Source organism: Pectinophora gossypiella, chromosome 17 (genome assembly GCF_024362695.1).
Source record: "Pectinophora gossypiella chromosome 17, ilPecGoss1.1, whole genome shotgun sequence".
NCBI classification, from domain to species: Eukaryota; Metazoa; Arthropoda; class Insecta; order Lepidoptera; family Gelechiidae; genus Pectinophora; species Pectinophora gossypiella.
In genome coordinates, this window is record NC_065420.1 from 6,813,768 (window position 1) to 6,840,444 (window position 26,677).

At 38.0% G+C, this 26,677-nt stretch overlaps 1 protein-coding gene across 2 annotated transcripts in view; it reads right to left on the reverse strand.

Annotated features, from left to right (window-relative positions):
* Positions 1-26,677, reverse strand: part of LOC126374301 (tyrosine-protein kinase Src42A) — a 62,300-nt gene that overhangs the window by 32,960 nt on the left and 2,663 nt on the right. Inside the window, exon 1 of one of the 2 annotated variants that reach the window (XM_050020839.1) lies at positions 9,390-11,251. The exons of the other annotated variant lie outside the window; for it this stretch is intronic. Coding sequence (XP_049876796.1) covers positions 9,390-11,014 — 1,625 coding nt within the window. The 5' untranslated portion in view covers positions 11,015-11,251. Of the gene's footprint in view, positions 1-9,389; positions 11,252-26,677 lie in introns of those variants that run through there. 2 annotated transcript variants of the gene reach the window in all.

Sequence of the window (26,677 nt, forward strand, 5' to 3'; positions counted from 1 at the left end):
TCCTTTAGTTATTACTTTATTTATTTGGGTGATCCCGGCAAGGCAGAAATTTTGTAAAGTGGTCCTTCATGAATTAAAAGTTTAGGAACACTAGCCGACTCTAATGGAATGAAATACAATGTAAAGAAAATATTTTGGAATGTAATAAAGTAGCACATACAAAGGTATAAGGATATTTATTTTTGGCCTTTATTCTTGCTATAGTATGGAGTAAAATATGCTGATCAAGGAGGTAAATTTGGGTAATAACATACATACAATCTTTACGCTACATCCCTGGCGGGGTAGGCAGTTAGGACAGACCACCAAGTGTCGTGATCCTTATAAACTTCTCCTACTTGCTCCAATTCCATACAATTTTTAATAAGTTTGAGTAAATTACCTTATATTGGTCTTCACCTAACTTCCTCCAGCAGCAGCCGAAGCAACTCTGTTTGCATATCCGCGGCCTTGCTATTAGCTTCAGCAGCTGTAGCCAGCCAGCTTGTCGACTGCTGAAACAAGTCGCTCCTCCATGTCTAGCCTCCGACTCTCTAGATCTAGTAGGTAGTAAATCGGTGATCTAGAAAAACAAAAAGATACATTTACAAGTTTCCAACAAACTATTTAAGTTGTTGAACAATGAATAGGTTCATTATGTGACTATTCTTTCTTGACTTGTTTCTTACTACTACTAGATTAATAATTTACTTACATTTCTTTCGTTATTGTTGTTATTGTATAAATTCTGAGAAGATAAAACTGTTGCATTCGGCGCGAATTCAAGTATGTCAGCTGATATAACATAACGTCATTTTTCTTTTTTTTTTGCGTTTCATTACTTCAGTTGCAAAAGAAAAATCCGTCGTTGCATTTTCCTTTTGTTTTAAACATTTGTAAGACTTTACAAAGTGATTAACTAAAAATATTATCAATTAATAAAAATAACATACAAAATTAGTCTGTATTTTTTAATTTCATAATGATATAGAATATTAAATGTTTACCAAATGTCTCAACGGAACGCAAGACCAAAAGTCATTCGTTCAATCATGCACCCCTCTAATATGTCTATTATTATCTATGGATTGATTTTCATCCAGATTGCAATGAACATCGGAAATTACCCGGTACCAAACGCCGAACTTCGATTTATCTGAATCGTTTTCAAGTCGCCGAAGTTCGGCGAATTAGCCGGTAGGCCCCCTGACAAGGGAGATGATCAGAATGTTTTCTTTCGTTGTTTTGGGTTGGGTCTCATACATTATGATTATGATGGGCTGTGAAGTTTTAATAAATCGCATATTCAAATAACTCGGCTCCAGTTTAGAATGTTTCAAAGACAGGCTTACGACGGCATGGAAATATTGAATAAATTTTAGCACCGCATAGATGATATGTAAAAAAGATTATTATAAGGTTAGTGATTATTTAGAAGATAAGAATGAATGGGATTAACTGTCTGGGAACTGATATTAGACAGCCAAATTACAAAATCGTATAACAATATTTTATGTGTCGAGGTTTTTCTTTCAGCTTCTTTTCCCCGGCTATATAGGTTGTAGAAGCTGTAGCAGTTTTGTAAAAAGGTCGATTCAAAGTTTTACTATTGAATAAAGATATTTTTGAATTTGAATTCATAGAAGCTGTTAAGTGATGACAACAACACGTTTGTGAACTCTCCCCTTTCCAAAGACAATCGAAGGCACGTTGCTGAAAGGCATTACGATAGTAGTTACAAATCAAGAGTAGCGAGTTAATTTCGCTTGGCGCGAGCTCTGGAGTTGCAAAACCAAAGGAGCACGACAATAGTCGGTGTTGCATCAAGTCCTGCGAGGTCGGCGACTTCCACACAATACCACCAGTATTAGTCGTTACAGTTTCAAAATTAAAAAGTTGACGATGCTACAGATTTAGACAATTAATGCACGCACGACTAAACATGACATTCTAGTCCGAGCTGTCTGTTTAGTTCAATGATATGGCAGATCTATTAAGTGGATTTGATACTTAGTGGATATTTTTCCATCATCAGATTCATTATTGTATGGATTGTAGCACAGTTAGTTAATTTACTCACCATTCCTTGAAATTCTGACCCATGGGTTATGCGTAGGCTCTTGTTCTCTTTTATACCAAAGATAAATTGTGATGACAGCATAATTATAAAATGTTGTATGTTTATTATTATTGAAGGTCATATATTTTATTCCGAGAATACCGTTGCAAATATTTATTGTCGCATGAACTTTGTTGGATCCATGGACTTTACCTTTTAACCTATTATAAGTTGTGCTGTGTATGATTCAGCGGATTTTTGGACGACCTTGACATTTGTTTTAGAAAACTTGTCCTTTTCAAGTTGTCAAAGAGGAGGAATTAAATTGAACTACTTTCGTGCGTGCACGCGTTGAGCTGCTTAGAACACGACCCCAAATTGGAACCTTAATTAAAATTCAACAGGTTTTTTGTAGGGGTCCAAAGAACACGTCTTTTCGATCTGTTACCTTTGAATCTTATCTGCTTTTTGAGACCAACAATAATTGAATGCTTATTATTTTTCTGCTGTCCAGAACATTTCTGGTGATGGATCGTTACCTTGTTTTTTTTGACGTGCTAAAAACAAGACTACTCAAACAGTTTAGTGTTCTTGGAAGTAATAACGTGAAATCATCGACATTAAACACGAGAAGCATCACGAAAGAGTAATATTTAGCGGATTCGGGAAAACCAGTCCTTCAGGTTTTGTATACATTTTCATAATTTAAGTATTTTTAGCATAATTTGTAGGTATTTAATGGCCATTTAAACTTATGCGTTTTTTTACAGTTCAAACATATTCAAAAAGAGATTTTGTAAAATCTGTTCCAATAGAATTGATGACGTGAAAGCCAAAGGAAATGGTTTGTACAGAGATAAATGGAACTACAATACTACAAATTTTGAAAGCCAGGATGTGAGAAAGTTTGGTCAAGCCACGGATGTACATTTATAAATTACAATGTTTCGTTTGTCATTTGTATTTATAGGCCTGATGTAGTGAATTGACGATAGGCATCTTAAATGGACAATGAAGTAGTGAGCCTGTGCTCGCTTTAGTCTCATCGCATTTAATTGAAGTTGATGACTCTCAGTGTTCGTGACGATAGCCCTGTTATCGAGAAGTGATTACTATTGTTCTATGGATTATTCCACTACTATGAGCCCTCTAGTTATTAGAGAAACTACTCAGATGGTTATCTACTAAGATGCACCTCTGTAATAGCTATGGAGCCGTGATGAAGTGTTTTTGTAACATCATGATAGGCGCTAGTAAAGTACTGAGCGACAAAATTGTTGTTGATTAGTACTTAAGTGTATTGTTTCCTTTCACTAGCACTGCAAAATATTGTAAGATTTTATATGCTTCGTAGTGCTCTAGAATATTTTCCAACATATAATTGATTTACATAATATTTACCACCTATTTCATGTCATGTGACTCAACTTGTAATTCTGCTGATTTTTGCAATTCAGGAAACATTAAGTAAGGTCGATCCCTGGCCTACTTTATGTCGTCGTAAAGTTTATAAAAACATCACGTAGATGTTGTAAATTTCATTTATTTAAGCGTGTAAGGACGATAATTATAAGTGTGGTTAATTTTAATCAAATAAACATTCGACAACGGCCGTGCAGACCAGAACATTTACATTGTCTGGTTGTTTGCGCAGCTGAATTTCACTCGTAGGCTATTTGGATTGACCTAGGCTTCATAATTATGCTAATGATGTCTATAAAACTTTAAGGTTAGGAAGTAGTATCCTTATACCCGTAGGTTATAAAGGAAAATCCTTATGAGCAATGTCGCTAGAGCTATAAAAATAGGTCGTGAAAAGCGGTGCGACCTACCGGCGGATTTGTATGGACGCCTCATCACGTTCTCAGGGTATTCTTATGATACTTGTAGATCACCAAGACACGTATAAAGGCCCAGTGGGAAACTGCCTACTACTTAATGCTAGTATATTTAAAATGTTGAATACCTAAAATTTTCGCATTGAAAACTCATTATTTCGGTCAAAAATAGTAGATGTACTACTAAAATAATGTTTGCGTTTTTATTTCTTGTCATTATTAGTTAGTAGAAATATATTTGTTACGAGCGTTACCAATCCTTTCGAAAAACAGATTTCACGTCTAAATATAACCTATGCCATCTTGCCATTTATTATATAACATCATTAAACGATTTGATATTTGTTCTAGTAACGATACAATAGATATCTTTGTATTTTAATTTCATAATGCTACTGAACCTAATAACTTCAGAGAACAGACAGATGAATCGGCCTTGGCCCGCTTTCGAGTGAAATCGTCATCAGAACCACGATATAATATTTCTTCTAAATATTTCTCTCCAATGTATGCAAATGCTTTAAGCCAATGCTTCCTCGACGACAAGCTATTAATGACCGCTCTACATACAGACATACTCAAACACAACTAGATAGAATTTATGAAACAGGAAACTTCGATAAAATTCTATAAGTTATAAACGAAGTTGCAAGAATCTCACCTAGTTCAAGTCCACGGATGTATTTGTACAAAATATTATAGTGAGCGACGCTGTACAAATATGCACTGAGCTTATTCATACAACTAGTATCGCCGCTATATTTATACAGCAATGTTTCTATTGCAGATTTTTCGAAAGTTCAAATAGCATCGTGCAAATATGACTGGCTTCATTGTCTAGACTTAGAAAGAGTTGAGTAAAAGTGTCAAAACTAATACTATTATGGACATGTATGTAGGACAGAGTTTGGTTTCTAAATATATACTTTACTTTATTCGATAATATTATAATGAAGATATCCAATATTACAGATAAGTGAGATGTTATGTAACATTAAATGTTATGTTATGGATGGATCGTCGCGTCTAAGAGCAGTATGTGGGCTGTAGCGCAGCAAACTTAAGGTGGGCGAATTGGAAATTCCAAACAAATTACATTATTGATTATATCATTATCCAGCAATCCGGTTTTGAAAATATGTCAAACACGTATGTAGATCGCTGATAACGATTAGGAGTGGTCAAATACACATCATATTAATAGTTGTATCTTTTCACATACTTTGAATTGTAAAAATATTGGACGGAGCTATCATTGTTAAAAACTAAGTACTTAATTTATGCAATAATTACGTAATAAATTCCTTAGCGATTCGTCGCCAATCTGTATTGGTTCAACAGTTTGACCTACGATAGATACCAGAACTGGCGTAAACGATGTGAATTAATTGCGTGACTTTCGCCACGAGTTTTATAATATGGTAGCGCCGGCGCCGGTCATCGAACCGTGTGAGCCGATGTGCCGGGCGATGTAGCCTGTATTTTTTGCTAAGCCTGTCGCGCCTGCCTGCTCGCTAGATGGGTAATCTAATTATAGTACCTCCGTCTCCCTCAGGATGCGCACTTGCCTCAAACTTCCCGACAAGTTTTTTAGGGATGCGATCTAAACTTACACGCGTAGGGTGCTGAGTAATAGACGAAGTTATGTATTCGAACGTGCTGCCTACAACGTGTGCTTATATTATTAGTTTGTCTACGGTTAAACTGCATGAGAATGAATATTACAATGATGCTAATGACTAATTTCCTTTTAAACGGCGAGACGAAAGATTCACACCACCGTGCTGCCCACGTGTATATCGGTAATAGCCACAATCAATTATATCGCTTAAGAGTGACAATAAAATTGGATCCAATGCAGCCACTGCTGTCTCCACTTGCATTGTAAATACTAATGCCATGGGAATCTTTTTTTATAACAGGATGCATTGTTACAAACAATCGACGCAAACGTTCGTGCCTGAACGAATCCTACACTTACACCGTGCGACTTTTGAAATCTGAAGAACGAGTTCATTCATGGTGACATGAGACGAATGTTTACTTCTGAAAAGAAGATTGTGGACTAAAAACCCCATTTTAGATAATAAAAGGCGTACGGTATTTTCGCAAGCAATATGGGTTTGTCCGTTACTTATTCAGTTCAGCAACAGATAAGGATAAGTCATACAATTCGCGACATAGATTGAATTTTCAATAAGGAATTTCTATTAGTAATAGGCAAAGAGAATGTACTCGCTGCAGCGTTGCGTTGGGTGTTTAAAATGTTTGCTTTGATGTCCACGGATGAATCTTAATAATGCAACGATTTCATTTAGGATATAAAAAGAAAAATTTTCATAGCACAATGCAAATACGACAATAGTAAACAGTTTGCTAGTTAGAGACTTTAAAGGAAATCTCATTTACGACGGAACATTTGGCAATCCGGTAGCGTTAGAGCTATTAGCCGGGTGCACAATGAGTCGTTAAATATTACTGCCTCCTGTTAGAACAGAAAAGGATGTGATGATGCGAAAAACAATATGTGCAGAATAGTACTGCGAAATGTTAATCAACCTGTGCTCCGGAGTCGACAACCAGCCAATCAATTCAGTGTCAACAACGACGACTCACCACAGACCGACAACGAGGTAAAGCACGTGACAATGATAAATATGCATAAAGCCCAGTCCCCCATGGGCATCAATTTAATCATGATTGCATTTTGTTCGCCGATTACTTTGATAATTACTATGCAAGTCGTGTGATCTTAGAATTATTCACATTATGCCCAGAGTTTGCAAATGTTCTAACTAAATGTTCAGTTAAAAATGGTGAATATGAAAACATTCGTAAAAGTAATAATTATCGGCCGCGGCCCCGAGCATGCGCAGGCGGAGTCGGCGCGCTCGCATAAAAAGTAAAAACAAATCATAAAACGAGTTGTATTGTTCTTTCGCAAGAGACGACCTCAAGCGACCGCTCTGATAAGAACGAGTCATTATCATCGATTTTCTAACACGTGCCCTGCTCTTAACAAAGAGACATTTGAATTGCAAAACTGTTCTGTAGACTAGTGGTTAAATAAAATTAAATATAAGCAAAGAAATGTACTAAGATTACGGCACACATATACGGCTCAAACAATGAAATGTGGTAGGTATATGTGTCTATACATATACCTACGACTAAATAAATAATATATATAAATAATAATAGAAAGTTCGTTGCAAAATAACCTAAAAAACAATCCAATTAAAAGTTACGGATATTTTGGACGTCACGAAACGGAACCTTGCACATTACGTCCGACACAGTGAAAGTGAAATAAGCACTATTAGACAATTTGTAGTCTATTATTTTTGGTACTCATTTTACCCTAATGAAACACATTGCGCTAGGTCCTTCATAATGCAATGTGTTGATGAAATGACTACATCATATAATAAGAATGAACCGATTTAAATTAAAGAGATCGCCTAGAATGAAGAGTTCAAAATGAAAAAGAATAAAATGAAATAGAACAGGTCTACAAAATTGTGCAAAACATTTTTGCCAATAAGACCTAACCGTTACGTGAATACAAAAAGCAGGAATTGAGTTCAACACAAAACTGAATTGCTTAAAAACGATACAGCGCACGAAAAGCAGAAGGCTTTTTAGATTTAAGTTACCTAATAGGCGCTACAAGTATAATAAAGGTCGAACGATAGTTACTTTTCATTCAAAATGCGTCTGCTTTCAATTTCGAAGGCTGCATCTGGTGCATGCATGATTTGCGTGTGACCATTGTCGCCGCCGTACCGTGGTGACATCGCGACACATCACTACTTATTTGACAAAATATTTACAATTTCACTACAGAATGTCACCAAAAGTCAAAGCACATAAAACAAGCACTAATCTGTTTCCACAAACGACGTGTTGTATGTAGACAAAAACTACGCATGTTGTAATAACCGAATCAATCACAGCACGATAACGCGCGTATCTTGTATTTAATGATAATTTTTAATCAATACAATAGGTACTCACTTAAATGTGTGATTATCTATAGAGATTGCTAATAGTAGTCTTCGAGGTATTCAAATAAATCATGTGGAATTTATCTGTGTTATTGTTTTTCAAATTCAATAATACATTGGTATTTTGATGGTGCAACATAATCTAACATAATCTAGCCTTGTGAAAGCAGTCATGAAACCTGGGAGCTACCACAAAACAAGCAAATAATTCGATGTGAATGCGTTTGTTTCCTCTTAAAAGTACTTGCATTCATTTAGTACAATAGCAATGTTGATGGACATTAAGAACAACATTGTTGTTACCAGAACTGGACACCTAAATGCACTTAACATGACATAAACGATAATTATTGAATTCATAAAATGAAAGTTATAGAAAATTAAAATATTGTAATAGACTAACGTTCGAAATATTTATTACCTACTGGCTAAAGGGTTTGGCGGTGGAAAGAAAACATAAGAAAATGGGTGCAAACTTTGTTTCACGATGTAAATTGTGCAACTTTAGTAACCTAGGCTGAGCTATCAAGGTTGGGTAAAGTGAAACCGACGGCAGCACATCCGTCTAGCTTGCTTCATCAACTGATGCTGTTTCCCGCGTTCCTTACGAATCGTAACAAATTATGAATTAATTGTTCATGCAATAGTTACAGAATAATTCATTCAACGAATACGTAAAATAGAGCTACATTAAGTTTCCCAATAAATTAGGATGCCGTCAAGCAGAGACAATAGCGTTTATCCCGATATTCAAGCAGCGACTTGAGGAAGCGTATAAATTATCGCACAGAAGATTGTCAAAAATTCAAAGCACAATCGCTTCCGATCGGCGCGGTAGTTTCTTGTTAATGTCACCTTCGTGCTACTTCCTGCGGCGGGTTCCAATCGCCGAACTGCGAGAGGAAGACGGTGGCCGGTGCAGCGACCGACCGCACACTTGTAGCCTTGGACGCGAGCTCCCTGCATTCTAATCGGACGGCCTTGCGGAAGCGCGTGCCTCGGGTCCGATCTCGTAACATGCCTCGACCGGTGCCTTATCAACAGACTCAACAAACTACAACGACCACCTCAAAGCACGAGTAATCTCACATCTTTCTCAACAAACATCAAATTTCTCAGAAATGCAAACCTAACTCGGTTGTTATTAACATGTAATTAAAACTGCACGCCAGGTAAATCGAAACATCAGTGATGTGGGATTCATAAATAACGCTTATACAAAATTACTTCACGGAAATCAGGTTCGTGAGAACGTTCCTGGCAGTAAGATAAAACAAACGTATGCATAAAGCGAAAGACTTACAACAAACGTCCACATAAGTCATTGGAAATGATTAGCTCAAAGCTGTGGTTCGCCGCGAGCAGCCAGGTAGTAACCAGTTCTACACGCTGGACGAGTGGTCGATGGTTAGTAGACCGATGTAGGTGTTGCATTGGACATGCATTTATGCATCTAAAAATAGAATAGATCAAAATATACTGACTTAACATAAAAAAAAAACTTACGGCATGGTGTTGAGCTTCATGTATGTATCAAGAGGTAACGGATCAAAGTTTTTGTTTGGTACAGCCGTGCCGGAAAGACGTCTCGCAGTCCTCATCCAACTACCCCTTTGTCGTCTGAATCCTTTCTCATTTTTCAGCAATTGTAAATGGCGCTTTACTATGTCATGCCATTTCCATTTTACTGTAGCGGGCGAGTCACTAGCCGCATCTTCTTTGCATATTTGCAGGCCGTCACTAAATCTTCGCATGTTTTGAAGATAAACTTCGTTAGATTTAGGTGGAAGGCTTTTTCTTCTTTCGTCAGCAATAATTCCAGAATCTTGTGAGTTCTGTTCGGCTATCCATTTCGTTATAAAATCATTTTTATCACAGACATGTGTAATCACTGGCTCTTCTTTGGGCGGCGGAGGTATCCAATCTAGGCTCACCCATTGACTAGATTTTGGTTTTGACTTAAATATAACATCTACGTCATCATCGCAGTCCGAGGAGCCAATCGAACATACGGAAGTTTTCTTTTTGGGAAAACGAGAGCGGACAGACCGACAAGCTGGCGAAGTTTCAGGGCTGTTACCACCTTCCGTGATATCTTCCTTTCTAACATCCGGCAAACTCTTAATACACTCAATATTTACGTAAGAGTTTTCGGAGCATGAAGAATCAAGACTAAATCTGGTGTTTCTGTGTACAACTTTGGATCTAACAATTACTTCTTCATTAAAATTTTCAACATTTCCACCACCAGTTTCACGTTCATTTGTCAGTGCAATTCGCCTTTCATTAGAAATTTCATTTTCCATTTCAATTATCCTCGCCATGCTAGGAAAAGATGTTTCTTTCTCTAATTCAATTATTTTAGACAATCGTTGTGGATTTTCCTTTTCTGATTCGATACTACTCGTGATAGTAGAAAAAGGGCTATCGTCATTCAACTCTATGATTCTTGTGATTCTTTGAGGCATTTCATTTTCCCTATCTGTACATTCGGGTGATGGTGGTTTACCGTTATCAAATTCAATAATTCTGGTTATTCTTTGATGGGTTTCTTTTTCTGTGTCAAGGCTCATTGTTTCTGTATTAAAATCGTCTAATTCTATTATTCTCGTTATCCTTTGAGTACAACTATCACTTACTGATTCTCTAGGAGAATGTGATTTCATATTTTCTGTTCCTTGATGACTATCGTTGGATCCTTTAAACTCTAACATATTTATAGAACTAGAATGATGCGATTTACTATCTATTTCTAAATATCTTTTGGTTGTTGTTGGTATATTACTATGGTCAAATAATACCTTGTCGTCTAAAGAGTTGCTGCGAGTCTTCGCTTTCTGTAATGCACTTTCTGTAAGGAAGACGCAAGGAACTTCCACTTGCATTGACATTTTGCGTCGCCTTGTAGTATTTTCTTTTTCCTGATTGATGTCATTTTCAACATCTTCTGAGACTGCAGTATGTGGGAGAACGATCGGTGTTCCTGCCACCATCCGCAAAAAATCGGTAACGGCCGCAATGTGCGCCCCTGTTACAGCTCCTTGTAATTTCACACCGGATACCTGGTGAGGCACAAGTTGATTATCGCGCATACACCACACCACGGGCAGAGCCCCTTCCGAGACCATCATCGGGACGTGTCAGCGGAATACGCAAGAATCCTTAATAACAGTTAATAAAAATTCCAACTAAGAATTTATCACAGTTCTCGCGATGTCGATCACTGGCGTATTTCCGGGCTGCGTCCTACACTTTGAAACGAAAAAAAGTTTAAACTATCGAACACATAAGTTTGTTGTCGGTAGGGCGGCATAGCGCGAGCGCGGCGCGGGTCGGGCGGTGCGGAGCGCGGCGAGCGTGCGCGTCCGGCGGAGGTCGCGAGAGATAAGGCGGAGAGAGTCGCACGCGCAGCTCCGCGGCCGCCGCGCCCGCCCCGCCACCGCGCCACAGCCGCACCATCTCCGATGCATAGGCACATTAATTTACATACATCTGATGCACTCCTCGCCCGAATTATGTAACGGTATATGACCTATATTCGAAGAGTTAAAATATTTCCGGATTAATAAAAATGTTCACACGTCATGTTAATTACAAACTTTATTTTTTATTCGTTTTCGTAAACAACGGCAAGAATATATAATTATTACTTCTTACAAAATATAGGTACTTGTCAAAATATTTTTTGAGACGTGAGACCGTTTACTTTTAACATTTTTCATTATTTGCATAATAATGAAAGCCTCCAAATCCGAGTTAAATTAGCTACGTTCGTTGACGTAACAGCTACGAACGAAAACTGTAAAACAATCGTCGTTCGCTGTTTAAATTACAGATCATTGCTGGTAATTTAGATTCGAGGTGCCTCGTTACCTATAACTGTTGCATTTGATCTTTTATTAAGTGGAATGTGAAGTTCACTTTTGCATGTTAAGCGTTTAAATGGCGGCTATTGCTTGAGGCCGGTCGTAAGTCACCCCATCTGATCTCGGGTCATCCTGTCGAGTACAGTTAGGTTGCTTTGTGCAGGCCCTATTCGTGTCAGGGCGGTCCATCACTGGCCGGCGGACCAGCGCAATACCGCAAGCTTTGTACAACCGCATCCACATTTACTTGTATTCATAAGCTAGCCTAACTAACTTCCAACAATGCAATGACTGTGCCGAGGAGCGTTCCGTTGCGCTTTGTGCAAATTTCATTTAAGCCCACACAATTTTCCGTAAGTACTTAAGCAGCATTACGAGCAATACCCATTACTATTTAACTCATTACTGGCCTTTAAGAATGAGTAATTTAATTCGTAATTCAAAATTCCAAATAGTCTGGTCTGGTAATATGAATGTCGCTTACGAAAATACTTAGGCCGCCTATAAAAATAGGTGAACCAAATTTAATTATCTATTTTATCTATAAGGTTGTAATTTTTATGGAAATGGTATGCGAGATATGTTGTAAAAATAGACTAAGCTTATGTTAGTGAGCCGTAGATGTGCAAATGCCAGTTGGACAGTTAGGCACGGCGCCGGCGCAGCTTGCGATGCGCCACCCGTATCTGGGACAGACGACTCAGCTTGTTTTAATTACCAATGCGATGCTTAATGAGCCCTTTGTGTTAGTGTTATTTTGGGACGCAACGCATTCTATTTACTCTTCGTTATAGGTGACTCACTTTTGTGATGTATCAACATTAACTAGATTTTTAGAAGTCTTGCAACGACCATAATTAAATTAATTAGGTTTTCGTAAAATAAGTATAGAATAAACACAAAGACCTATAAAAAAGTCGCTTAGTAAATAAAGTGTGAAGGTTAAATGTGCTGAAGTTTTTGCAGATTACAATTGCCAGCTGAGTGATTCAATTGTTTGCGACGTTGTCAAAGCCTTGTTCTTGACTAATGACGTGTGCAAACGACCTCCGAAAGATGATAATATGATATAAACAAACTCTCGCTGCAGTTACAAGAATAACTTTCGGTTTAGCGGTATTTGGGGAGGTACAAGAACAGGAAAAGATTACGATATTTCTTACTAAGAAATATTTTTACGTCATTGCGGTTTCAGGTTGGCCGTCGACGCCATCTAAGAAGATAGCGCTTGCAAAATCATACCCACCCACACCTCCAAAGGTTAACGACTTTCGCCTATATTTCAAATTGTTCACTTGCCTTTTCAATTGTCTCAAGTTTTGAATGTTTTCGAGATCAATTATTCTCATTTTTATTCATGAGCACGTTTGCCGAAATAAATGAACCGACGTTGATTTGTGGACGCAGGAGTTTTATTGTTTTGTGATTAATAAAGCTGGTTTAACGTCTGTTGGACTTTCTCTCATTTTGTGCCGACCCATATTTATATTTAATGATGTTAAGGAGAGGTATTATAATTAAATGCAATCAATCGTCATGTAGACGAATTAGCTTAAGGCGTGGTTTTGAAGCGCCTTATTTATTGTCGTAGTTGTACAATCGTTTTCATTCTTTCTCTCATTACGACAGTAGATTCAAATAGTTAAACGAGTCAGGAATGCTTAAAACTAAATACTTCCAAAATAAATTAACATTACAAATCGAGCTGAATGGTTCGAAACGAATACTTCATTTTAAGAGATAAATACAAAAGAAAAACGGTTTTCAGAGCAAGAGGAAAGAGGAAAAGAGATTACGAGAAAGCAACAGACAGTGATATGTGTAACTAAACATTGTTCCTTAAGTTTAATGCGTGCGATACTTGCATGCGCTCGACACAGATAGCCTTATAGAAAAAGGAGAGCAAATTCGCGCGAGTGCCACTAATACTCATTAATATTGATTTGCAGCAATCGGTGGCAAGGCATTAAATGCCGATGGATTTGTTCAGATTCACGAACGTAAACCGGATGATGGATGGATGTATAAGAAGTGCAAGAACATATTAATTATAATATTATTATTTTCTGGTGAGCATATGGCGAAAGAATTTGTCAAGAATTGCCAACCAACCGATTTTCTAAGGATGAAAATAAATGTAGATTTTATGTGGAGGATTTCTTCGAAATTATGAGCACCCAACGTTAAAAAATAGTACTTATATTATCCAGCGTAAATACAATGACGGCGATGATGAGGTTAGGAAATTGGCAAGGCGAAACCTGTTAACCGATTTTCTAGTCTCGTAAGGATGCAAATACGTGTAGGTATACTTTCGTGGATCTTTTATCGCAGCCAGTGATAGCAGATTCTCGGAAGCTGTCGACGCCGCAACACTGGCGCCAAGGATTGGCGCCTGCCGCGACGCTCGATTTTTTAACTCTCGACATCATAAATATTAACCGTACTTTCGTTATGACATCAATTCAAAATAAATGCAATGCATTCTCACATTCTTAGTGAAATGCAAGACGACTCGCACTGTTACCCCACACTTGAATCTACTCTATGTAGAGCATAACAATTATGCAATACGGCCCGATTGCCTATTTTGTACACCTCTACAAACATCGTCGAGCATGAAACAAAAACTTATATGACCCCGAGTTCTTGTAGTTTTTTTTTTTTTTGGAAAACAAATAGTAATATATTTTATTGTCTATTCAATTTTAAACAGCCTTCGTACTTTGTACTAACTACTAATGGTTAAACGGTAAACAATATCCTTATTCAAGTAACAACACAGGACGTTCAATGATAAAGGGGACGTGATGAAAAAAATGTTTTTCCTCATTTCCACATTTGCGCTTAAGTGCACATGAATAAGTTTTCTTTTCCTCGTGTGCGTATCCTGTATTCCTTTAGCATTTTATGCCCTTGGGTGCCTTTATTAAATATATTGACCAAACGGAATACGTTCAATTTTCCATATAATCTTTCGAACATCCTTTACAGTATAATAATAGTAAACCAGAAGTCAGCCGGTAGGTAAAACCGTGACCATGCGGAAGGATTTCTACTAAATAAATAGCAACGAAAAAGACACAGGTAGTTAACACATTATATGTAGCTGACGCAGAGGTTTGTAACCTTGTCGATGTTTACGAAAAATGAGAGCATAGACAGGCGCATCTAATGGATAGTGATTACAATGAGTCGTTAAGGAAATCACGTTCTGTTGTTAGAATTAGTGTTTCCTTGTCAATATCCTTCCAAGAAAATTCAACATTTAAGAATATAAACAGAACATTTCAGCTGTAGAATTTGGTTGCTCTATAGTTATTATAATTTAGTAGGAACCAGAAAGTGATCGTATAACAAAGGGATCAGTTTTCGATTTCTGGGTTGCGACTGAAAGGAATTTCCGTAATTCCCGCCGCAGTTAAGAGAAAATCATGGTCACTGAAAGGGGGATACGTGGTAAAATGCTCATTATTAGCTTTAATGTGCAATTTAATTCGCCTGTCGTAACATTCTCGAAGTACGTCAATCTGCAGATTACGGTTTAACAGCGTTCTAGACGCGTAGAAAGTTGCGGCGCGACTGGGCGGCGCCTGCGCGTCCTGCGATCCGCATTCTCCCTTCCGAGCTTTAAAATAAAACTAAAAAGCATCAAACTGCATCGTAAAACTAAACAAAGTATATCGCGAGTCATATCGCAACGAGATTAAAAGAGAAACTAGAAAATTAAAACGAAAGAAGAGAGATACGATGGGCGCGCGCAATGCAACAAACTGTCCAGTCTATAGGTAGGCCCAACTGTAGCAGAGGAATGTATAATTTAATGACACAAGATTTTTTTGGGATTGCGATAGTCATTTTCATATTTCTTTCTTGTACAAAAAAACTAACGCACTTTTAGATAAGTTACCTATTCGCGTACGTGGGAGCTTCATGACTTTCTTAATACATAGCGTCATTATGTTATCCACACTGCACATAATATAGAATTATATATTCATACTAAACGTGCCATAGACATATAACTCTATCTGATGATTACGGAATCGTAAACGTACGACTGCAAGCAATTTTTGAATTACTCGCGATATCTCTAGATCAAGATAAAAAGAAGCCATCTGACAGCCAGAATTAAAACAAATACGATCTGTGAATGAATCTGTGACTGTGTTATGTATTCGGAATAAAATGACGTGATACGTCGGGTGCCTACTTCTGAAATCGCGAGACAAGTTTTCAACTTAATTCTTCCGATTCATGACATAATAAATCGTATCTCCGACAGCATCGCGCCGCTATAGTTCCGGTTCAGCAAATTACCACGCATTCTTGCACTTTACTTTTACACAATTTTCACTGGCTTGGCAACACCGGCGGCGCGTAGTGCTCTTGGCGAATTTGGACAAAGAACCGCGATGACATTTTGATGTTACAACGAAATAGTTTCTGTCATCAGCCATAAACAAAGCGCTTTTAACATTAGAGACAGTATTCCACAAGCGACTCTTGGTTGTTTTTATCCCAAAGGGTTTCATGAGTACAGCCTTAACCTACATTTCATGATGATTACAAAGGAATGTCACGACGCAGCTAAACATTGTTTAGATAATGGTGGTATAAACAATCGCTTCTGCGGTCGCGTGCGGGTCGACGAACGACCTAGCTGCGCGCACTTTGAGAGGTTGTTTCCTCCGACGACGTTTTTAAGTAGCCCTCATTCCGTATGCCAGTCTGACAACAACAAAAGACAACAAACACACATTTGTTATGTCTGCATAGAAATATTTACTTCCGAATGGAACTACTAGGTACTGGCAACGCGAACGTAGAAACAACTTGAGACGGATTATCACCAAATTACAAAAACGCGGCGGTCAAGAGGCTCTTGAGAAGTTAGCTATTCGATATCGTATTGAGGATACATTCGAAGTTATTGGAATATTTACGATTGCGTCATGGAATGAAATAATAAATCATGTTTAGTAAGTAACTTTTTCCTGTAGCAGTCAATGGAATAAACCTTTAGAAAAAACTGTAACAAAAACAGTTACGATAATTTCTTACATAAATTATTGAGTGACGCGTGATGTTTATGTGGTAGGGTTTAATGAACGACCTCACTTACACTTTTGCTGACAAGCCGTACCGGACGTATCATACTCTCTAGGCAATAATAATTACATTCGCGCGAGTGGATGACGGTACACATACCAGTTTCGGTGACAAGTTGCAAAACTCTCACTTGCGGATGTCGCATCTCGTGTACACGACGGTCCATTACCAATAAATTGGCACCAACAAAAAATATCATTTTCGCTGCTCAACGTTTCTAATCACCAGATCATATCTGGGTCAACGGAAATATACGATGCGAGCGTATCACTGAAAGCCTTTTACATCATTCCTCTGAGAGACACCTGGTGGTACCAGGATCCGATCCGCCTGACAGTATGCTAATTGGAGGGATTTTTTTGTAATTATTTTGCCGCTGTCTCGAAAATCAAATTTGTTGTCGAGCGACCACTTAAATATTAATTTGGCAAAGCAACACAACTGATTGTGATTAAAAAAAAATACATAATTAAGATTAGCGAACAACTAAATCATGACTTATTAGAAGACAGTGAAAATATCTTGAATGACAGGCGCATTTGAGATCATTAGGAGTGTGCAAAATAAAAAACAAACTAGAAAGAAACAAGAGAAAGTATTCTTGAAACAAATAGCGAAAACGCTGCAGTCAAAAATGATCAATAATCAGCGTGGGCGCCCGGCAGTGCAGTGTTAATTGAAAGTGCCATCACTGCAGCCACTCCGTACCAGATTGAATGTGTGTCAAGATGTTTTCACGGTCTTGGCGCTGCTCTATACAAAATCGACCATGACATGGGTGCGTATTGTGCGTTGCGTGGGTGGCTTTGAAACCACATCTGTTTCAATTCCAATAGTGTTCAAACCCTTTTCATTTGATAACGTAACTTATAAACAAAAGTATTTTTAAAAGACCATTAGAAAACATTTGTAATTATAACTTTTATAGTTTCCACTAGTTCCTGGTTTTATGTGATTACTAATTTATTTAACATACTCGTATAAACATAGTTATTATGTGTTGGATAATTAATGTTTTTACGAGATGTAAACAGGAACTAAACATTTCATCGTTACGATTGCCTATGCTTGTCGAGGCGGCGACTTCCACAATCCTTGTCATTATATGTTACATATTGCAAAAGGGTACGTGCTGGTTGGAGCTAATTTAGCAAATGAGTTTTCTGCCCTAATTCCTGCTAATCTTCGAGGTGTGGAGTTAGGAGTTAGAGCTCAGGAGTTGGCAACGGCACGCACGCGACATTACGCAGTCTTCAAATGCAGGGTAAACAGCGTTAGAGATTCTGTAATCTCCCAACATGCTCATTTCAGTTTCGTCATATCTGGACACTTTCTAAAGAAACTGCCACGAGTAATAACGGTGGCAGGTAAGACGCAGCCGGCCTTCCAGTGGAAACATGCGATAATAAGGTGTAATTGCACACCACCTCTGCTACTATATTTAGCTGCAAATATTCTGGAACTAGCTGCGCATGCGACTAGTGCAATTACGTAAAGCGGTTGAGCCATTTCTAATCTAAAAATAATCGTAGGCTGTGCAGACATCGGCGCCACTGGAACTGTACGTGAAAGTAAAGACAATTATTTTTCATGTCGTTAAGCCAAGCTCATTTGCGACGGGAAAACTGCATCTAGCATCCTTATTACTGGATTGAATCGTAAGTGTCCGCCATAGGCAATATTTTAAATTAGAACAGAATAAAATATCATTTTTCTAATTATATATCTTCTAATATAATCAAAACATCTATTATATTCCTATCCGCACACGGACATGGCGGTGGAGCGGTCACGTCCTTGGAAGACCTATATAACAACCGCGAGCTCCGACCTGATGTGCGCGTGGAAAATGCAAAAGGGGACACCCCAAAGATACCTGGCGACGCTAGGTTGACGATGAACTAAAAACTCTCGGCATGTTATGGGAGCAAGCTACAGTGGCTGCAAAAGACCGTGTAGAGTGGAAATCTGCCCTACATTCCAGCAGGGGGTAATAGGATTAAAAGAAGAAGACTATAATCAAAAAGTATAGGATAAAATACTTTAACTCAATTTCCAAGAAAAATACTTATAGGTACTCGACGTTGATAGAATTCAACTGATTGATTGAAATTAATACGTACGGTTCCGCAGCCATAGGTACTCATTTGTGCGTAAATATAACATGAGCAAGTAAACAGTAATAAGCAAATCGTCAGTCTATATTATGGGTCCTACTCTGGCATTAATATTTTACCGCAGCATATCCGTGACGTGGACTAATACATCACTGGCGCCAACGCGGGCTAATCATCTGTCTGCGCGTGCGATGCGAATTTTCCCCAGCAGCCAGACCATTAGGGAAGCTATCATTAACACGGCGACAGGGGGATCAGCCCCAAGCGCCAACCGGCTGATCTAACTGACAATTTAATACTCCACCAACAAATTACCTTTCAATTTGACCAAAGAAATCTTACATCTTGCAAGTTTCAGTCATGCATTAATTAGTCTGACGTTTGAATTGATAAGAATCCTATCCGATTACGAGTTCATTAGGCATTCAAACATGATTTTTGGGTATGCGAGGAGAGATCGAGAGCTGGACGTGTCGGATGCAGTTTGTCTAGTCAGTTGAATAAGGGGCAACGCTCGAGCGCGACACATCGTCTGCAATGACCTTAATTGCATATGTGATCTGGGGCGCTGCTCTCTCTTAAATCAAACTACGAGGCCCTAGAACCCTACTTATCAGCGGACATGTGTGGATCATCCGCCCCATGGCACGCGGCGCGGCGCGTTCCTTACGCAACGCAAAGCCAATGACCGTTGCTACCTATTTCTTTGTGTTTAAAAAAGATTGTTTTAATTGTGATTGATTAATATTTTTTTATTTTATTTTTATTGTAACAACTAGGGAATGCAATCCCGATCTCGCGGTATCCGGATCTCGCGAGATCTCGTTTAATTTTTCGGGATCAATCCCGAAGCAAAATATGACGAGATCCTATTCGAGATTGACGGGATTGGGCAAATTTCCTTGAGTTATACTTTTTGTTTTTATTATGCTGATTTCCAAAGAAACCTTAATTATTTAGTTAGTAATATTGAAGAATAAAGGTTTTTGTTGTCTTTAAAAAAATATTTCGTTTTAATTAACCTCATTATCACAAACAAGCAGTTTTAATCGTTTTCAGCCATCCTAATTTTACATTTTTATATGAACTAGAAGAAATACCAAAATGTTTTTTTTTTGTTTTATATACCCGTTAGGGCAACTCACAAAGAGAATATTTTCTCCCTAAAATCTCGAGTCGGGATTGCATTCCCTAGTAACAACTAAGGAATAAATAGCAAAGGCTAGCCTTGTCATCAAATATGCAGAGAAACAATTTTCGACAGAATCAAATCTATTTTGAATTTGTAAATGTGTGTGAGAATACCTTATCTGAATTAACGACTGGATCCATTTGGTGTAAGTATTTAGGTGTCGAGAGTAGAGACGACCACGCCCGGTGTGAAGTGCCTATTTGAAGCCACAATTTATGTTCGACGAGTGTAGGTTTAGTGTGTCGGGTGAGGGACGGGAGCGGGCGGTGAACTCATACGCATCCTGTCCCGAGCCCTCTCATGTCGGCCAGCTGTCTTTACTAGGAAATGTGGGTTTTTAGAAGCCGTTAGTGGCACACCCCGCTCATCACCGCCAGGTCAATCGGACTTTGATTTTTCCGTACCGGCGATAGATTTCTAAATACCGTACCTGTTTACCACATGTTTAAAATTTAAACCTAATGTGTTACCTCATTCCTTTAGCAGAAGCATTAATTACGTACATTTCAAAATTTTGCAGTCATATTTATACCTAGTACCGTCTATAAATATGCGATTGATTTACATAACCTGCGGGTAATAGACCTTTAACGAGCCCACATGAATTCGAGGACGTTAGTTCTAGAAGTGTCGAGCAAATCAGGTTGACTAAATTTAACAAAAAAATGTGAGAATAGGTATGTTAATTGCTAGCGTGAATGCGAAGTGTTTATTGGTAATGGTTGATCAGAATGCGCCGGCGTAGTGTCATGTATTGTGTCGGCGGTTGACGTCGCGAGCCGCGATTCACCGAAGCAGCTAACTTCCTGCAGCGGAGGCATGCGCCATGAATAAACACGTCTTCCACTCAGTCTATGCCATCGTCGTTAGTTAGGATAACTGCAAAATTTACAGCTATCAAAAAGCATCATATTTACAGCTAACAAAAGATCGCAAACCCGAAGGCGCAACGATTTGAATGGAACGAAGTGGAAATTAAACTGGATTAATTACAATTTATGACTATAGTTAACTGAGATTTTGTAATTCTACGCTTGAATGACTGTTATATAAGGAAAAATAAGTAAACGGTATTCGATGTACCTACGGTCAACTAGTAACAAGAACGGTCGATATTTTATGCCCAAGCAGCTGCGGGCATCAGCATCTCTAACCGCCTCTTTGTGGGATTACGGTCATAATTTTATGTCACGCAATGTTTATTTAAAATGTAACCACTTGACCAAAGTCGTTAAAAGTAATTACATCGTAACAATAGAATAGTTACGGGTACAAGTTATTCCTAGGGCAAGGGTAATAGGTGTTTTCTAACACTTAGGACCCATAAAATGTTTGTTCTGCAAGCTCAGTCGGTTTCATTCGAGTCGTCAGGCGGACCGTTAAGCAAGCTACCAGTAAGGGAATAACTATTAGCTGGTGGTCGTGTGGCTGCGGCACGACCGCCACATACAAAGCGGAGGAAGTCCGCCGTTTTAATATTTGTCTTACAATTTGCGTGTTTGACTAGGAACCGCTCCGTTGCCACAGCTAAGTTCAGCGGTTTTACCGCCCCTGCAAAATGCGTGGTTGCCGTGTTTGTTTTCCTGCAGATCTCAGATTTGTTACCGTCTTCCCCGCTTTCTGCGAATGTATAAGTACTTGGCTACTGTTTAATATTCACCAGCGATTAAGTCGTCTGCACAAACAGTTTACTGTAGCTGACCCCGTTTGTGTGGCCAGCGTGGTGGTCGTGCGAAACGCGATGCAGTTATAATTGGCGAGACTATTGTTTCAAAGTAGTAATAATGTGCTGCAGATGTCCTTGCAAATTAAATTCTCGCGATTATTCTTAGAAAACTACTCACAGAGAAGGCAACTGTTATGAGAGCAAATAAATTATTTCATAATTGGTCTCGACGGGATAGAGTCGCAATGTTGTTTTAATGGTGTTTCATTAGAACTTACTTTCGACGCGAAAAATATCTAGTTGAAACTGAGCCTACGCTTGCCGGGTAATTGTTTAATTAATCAAGTTAATCTCGTTGGTGGAAAATTCTACTACTGCTGTTATTCGTCCTTCACGATTGGCTAACCCGAGTTAAAAGGCGGGTGGCCTGGGACGAGCATAATCGCAACAAAGGCCTGTGACGCCAATACAAAAGTGTGTGACACCAATGTCAAGGTTATAGTATACCTATACAAGGTTGTATATACTGCATGTATATCAATGATAAAGGATGTGACTTGCAAAGGAACTTAGTCTGCCATTTCTGAATTGATCAATAGCGTAGTCATGTTTAGTTCTATTCAGCAGAAGGCTTTAGAGAATATTCTAGGCATTCGGTAGAGTCTAACATAAGGGCCTTTAATAATTTCCAGCCGTACGCGGTGATCGACCGAGATATTAAAATACAACTTCAGACCACTTTTAGAAGCAAACCAATTTTAAGTTTGTCTGTAATATGTTTTTAAAGTTACCTATGTTGTTATGCAAGCGAAAACGAGACGTGATGGATTTTAGGTTTATTGAATTAAGTAAGTATGAGAAAATTAATTTGTCACGTTGACAGTGGCGCCGGAGCCAGACTCTTGGATAAGACATTAGAGGAAGTAGGAGCACATCATTTGACATAATGCCAAGTTACATGATGTTACATGCATAATTCAGAGGAAAGTGTGGTAGGTTAGACCACAAATTAGTTGAATCATACTAACCTTTTTAACGAATATTTATTATTAATATTCATGTGGTGTCTTTTCAGTGTAGGTATAAAAGATCTTAACTCGCATCTTTTTGCACTCAGCAGGTTTTTGCACTATTATGTCTTCGCGGAATGGGTTAATGATACTTATAGCACAGATTTATCGCATGAGAATGAAATTCATATCGACTCTTATGTCTAGAAGCGCTATACTATACAATCGACTGACCGCAAATTCTAAATAATTGGGTATACGTTTCTAGTATTGCCACGGGGTTTATGGATTCTAGTAATTGTGGTTGACGTCATACTCTATCTTGTTACATTTATTCATTCATACCTAAAGAAAAATCTCATAGGCAAGTTGCGCTTGACGATTGAATAAATTGTTCAGGAGAAAAAATACAAGGAAGTTAGGCATGATTAGTCAGTTTTCTTGGTAAAGCAAAACTGGCGGTTGCAGCTTTTGAAGCACGGCTTTAGTATATTATCAAGTTTTCTTTCAGGTGGTTTGAAAATTGAGATGTGGGTTACAAGGAAGAAACGGGTATGAGAACTACGCTGCCTTGTATACCAGTTTTGACCGATCTGTCAGAAAGGAAATTTTATGAAAGCTGCTTTTTATTGTATGTGAAGTAAGTACCTATTATAAGTAAAACGTTCAGGGTTGTTAGAATCTCCAGTCATGATAAGAACCTGCTATCATCTGTCCTAAGATTAACTTATTTATTTACTTCTAAATAGAACCTAAATTAAAAAAGATGGATTTGGTTAAGGCTCTAGTACACTACACGATTTCTCGGGCTCGACGTACAGGGTAGGTGTTACAGAATGGCGAAATCAGGTCCCTGTCTCACCTTTTTCCCGAGAAATCATGTAATACAACTTTTACAGAGACAAAGGTGACAAGTAGCTAAACGAATATTTTACTATTCTCTTCTGTGATAAGTTTGAAACGGCAAGAAATGCCCGCCCGACTGAAAAGAAATGTTAGTGACTCTTAACCTCTCATCTGCCGGAACGCGGATCTCGACCAGACACAATGTAAAATCTATTGTGTCTGGTATCTCGGCAGATGAGAGGTTAAACATCAGAGGTACTACAAAAGCTTGACAATGCAGACATCTCCTAATTACTCCAAAGAAAATACTTTGGAAACTCACTTTTCTGTTGTCTTATATTTCACAGATATTCAGATACCCAATAAATGAAAACGGCGGCAAATGTAGGTATATCTTTAAAAAGTCCATTCCAGTGGCTAAATACAACATTTTGGAGCGTATCATTAGCATAAAATACAGGTTAAATAATACGTAAAGCGACATGTATGTAAAGTCTGGTTGTCCTTTATAATAGCACCAATCAGTCACAGTGCGTCCATGAGTACAGAGTGCTACTTTCGCTTGCAAATTTTGTGCGACAGAAGTTGCGCAATAGTAGCGTGGTAAACGATTGTAATTATTATTGAAATAGCGTTCTAATCTAGAGTGTAAACGGTCGTTGACGTGAAAGCGTGGCCACGTCGCATCTTACCTACTGCTATAGAAATTGGACATGTTTTTTTTAGGTACCCTAATATCATGGCTGACTTTGCAAACGACGACGCAAGTTTATGCTAAAATAATTTATGTCTTATTGACAATAGCAAAAGGTGCATACGTCAGATACGACAGTTAGCAACGTCAGCGACGACATACTGAGACTGTCACTAGTTTGATTAGGACATTGTAAGGTGATACACCTGATTGGCTGAAACGAAATAATACCGTGTTTCGGAAGACATGTTTAGCGATTGGTCTTATTAATATTGTTTAGGTAAGTAGGTACCTATGTACCTACGCGTTACATGAGTTATGTCAGAGGTAATTGGCAGCTCAATAATAACCCTCACAACCCATATTATAAAAGTAGAAGAAATAATTTTCGTGTACTTTTCGAATGTACTACAATAGTAAAAATAACATCGACATCTTCCACGAAACCCTCACCAACTTTAAATATAAAATTACAAATATTATATAAATTCACTCAATTTCCTATAATTTTACTTTATATACTTTTTATCCATTTTTTTCTCTATCTTCTAGCTTTAAGTTAACTCAAACACGTGTACGTGTTGTTTTATTATTTGTTTAAAACTAACTTGAATGTTGTATACGCCTGTAATGGTATAACATACGGTCATTGTCCGTTGAATTTTATTCATGTAATTTTTATGTATATACCGATGGTGTATCTTAAATAAATAAATAAGTATAAGTTCAGTGTAATTACGTAACATAAGCTCACGACTATATCGCTTTTGGGGTAGTCAAGAGGTACATCCATCGCAAGATGAACTACGCACACCTCACCTTGTTCTCTGTTAGACCAACGTTATCGGTGAGGTTAGGTTAGTAGATAAATTAATAACTCATGTGTACAAGTCCGGTACCGGAGTTCGAACCGGCGCTCCCCGTTTGAGAAGCAAGCCAGTTTACCACAGGACCACAGTGACTGTGTCATTACATTGTATGCTTTTTCTCTAGCACTAAAAAACTCAAGTTTATTTTTTTTGGGAGTAAGAAGTCCTTGTAGGTATTTTGGAGGCTAAGTAGGTATTTAAAAATCTAACAAGCTCTAATAATATAATCAAGAAGAATACCTGTACTAGCCCAATTGGGAATATAGTAGTGAACTGATAATATGTTAGGTAATAATATATTATAACGCTTATTACTAACTACACTGTCATCAACCCTGAGAAAATGGAACATTTCTATGTTGTTGCTACTGACACAGTTTACACTTAGCACAAAGGTAACAGAAAGTTTACAACTGCGGTAAATAAGAGTTATTTTTCATTCATTTGACAATGGATTTTCCTATGATATGGACTGGTGTCGAGCAGGCGCCTATTAGGATTGAAATATGAAATGGCTATATGTATAATATTAATTAAACTACTAAAGCATTACGAAAGCGGTATATATGGTGAAGGTTGTTGGTAGAGCTGGCACAGAAAGACCTAGAAGGATGTGCATTGACCAAATTGGAGTTGTCCTTAGAAAAGGTTTAGTACAAAAGTTTAAAACGATTGATGAATATGGAGGAAGCAAGAAAAGTGTGTCGAAGCTAATCGATTTTAATAGTCTCTGCTTACCCCGGAAAGAGGCATGAGTTTATGTATGTATACTCACTAAACAAACGCCGAGATATGATGGCTGTTTTCGCTTTTGTCCTGATTATCAAGTTTCGTATTAATAATGGCTATATGTAAAATATTCATTAAATTACTAAAGCATTACGAAAGCGGTATATAAGGTGAAGGTTGTTGGTAGAGCTGGTACAGAAAGACCTAGAAGGATGTACATTGACCAAATTGGAGTTGTCTTTAGAAAAGGTTTAGTACAAAGGTTTAAAACGATTGATGAATATGGAGGATGGAGGAAGAAGCTAAACGATTTTAATAGTCTCTGCTTACCCAGGAAAGAGGCATGAGTTTATGTATGTATACTCACTAAACAAGCGCCGAGATATGATGGCTGTGTTTTCGCTTTTGTCCTGATTATCAGGTGTCGTATTAATTAATAACTACGCTAAAGGAGCAAATATTTGTACATTATTGTTAAAGTGACGTGCAGTCAGTCATAATATTTATCAAAACCTTTTAATTACTAGTACTTGCAATATTAGTCCTAAATCAAAAAACATACAGATGCTAGTCGCATTTCAATATATTTATCCGATTAACAAATTGTTACTATTGTAATGTATCAAATCGGCCAGCATCGCTATGCTGGCGTTATGACGCACGCTTAAAGATACACTGTGTTAAGTGTAGCAC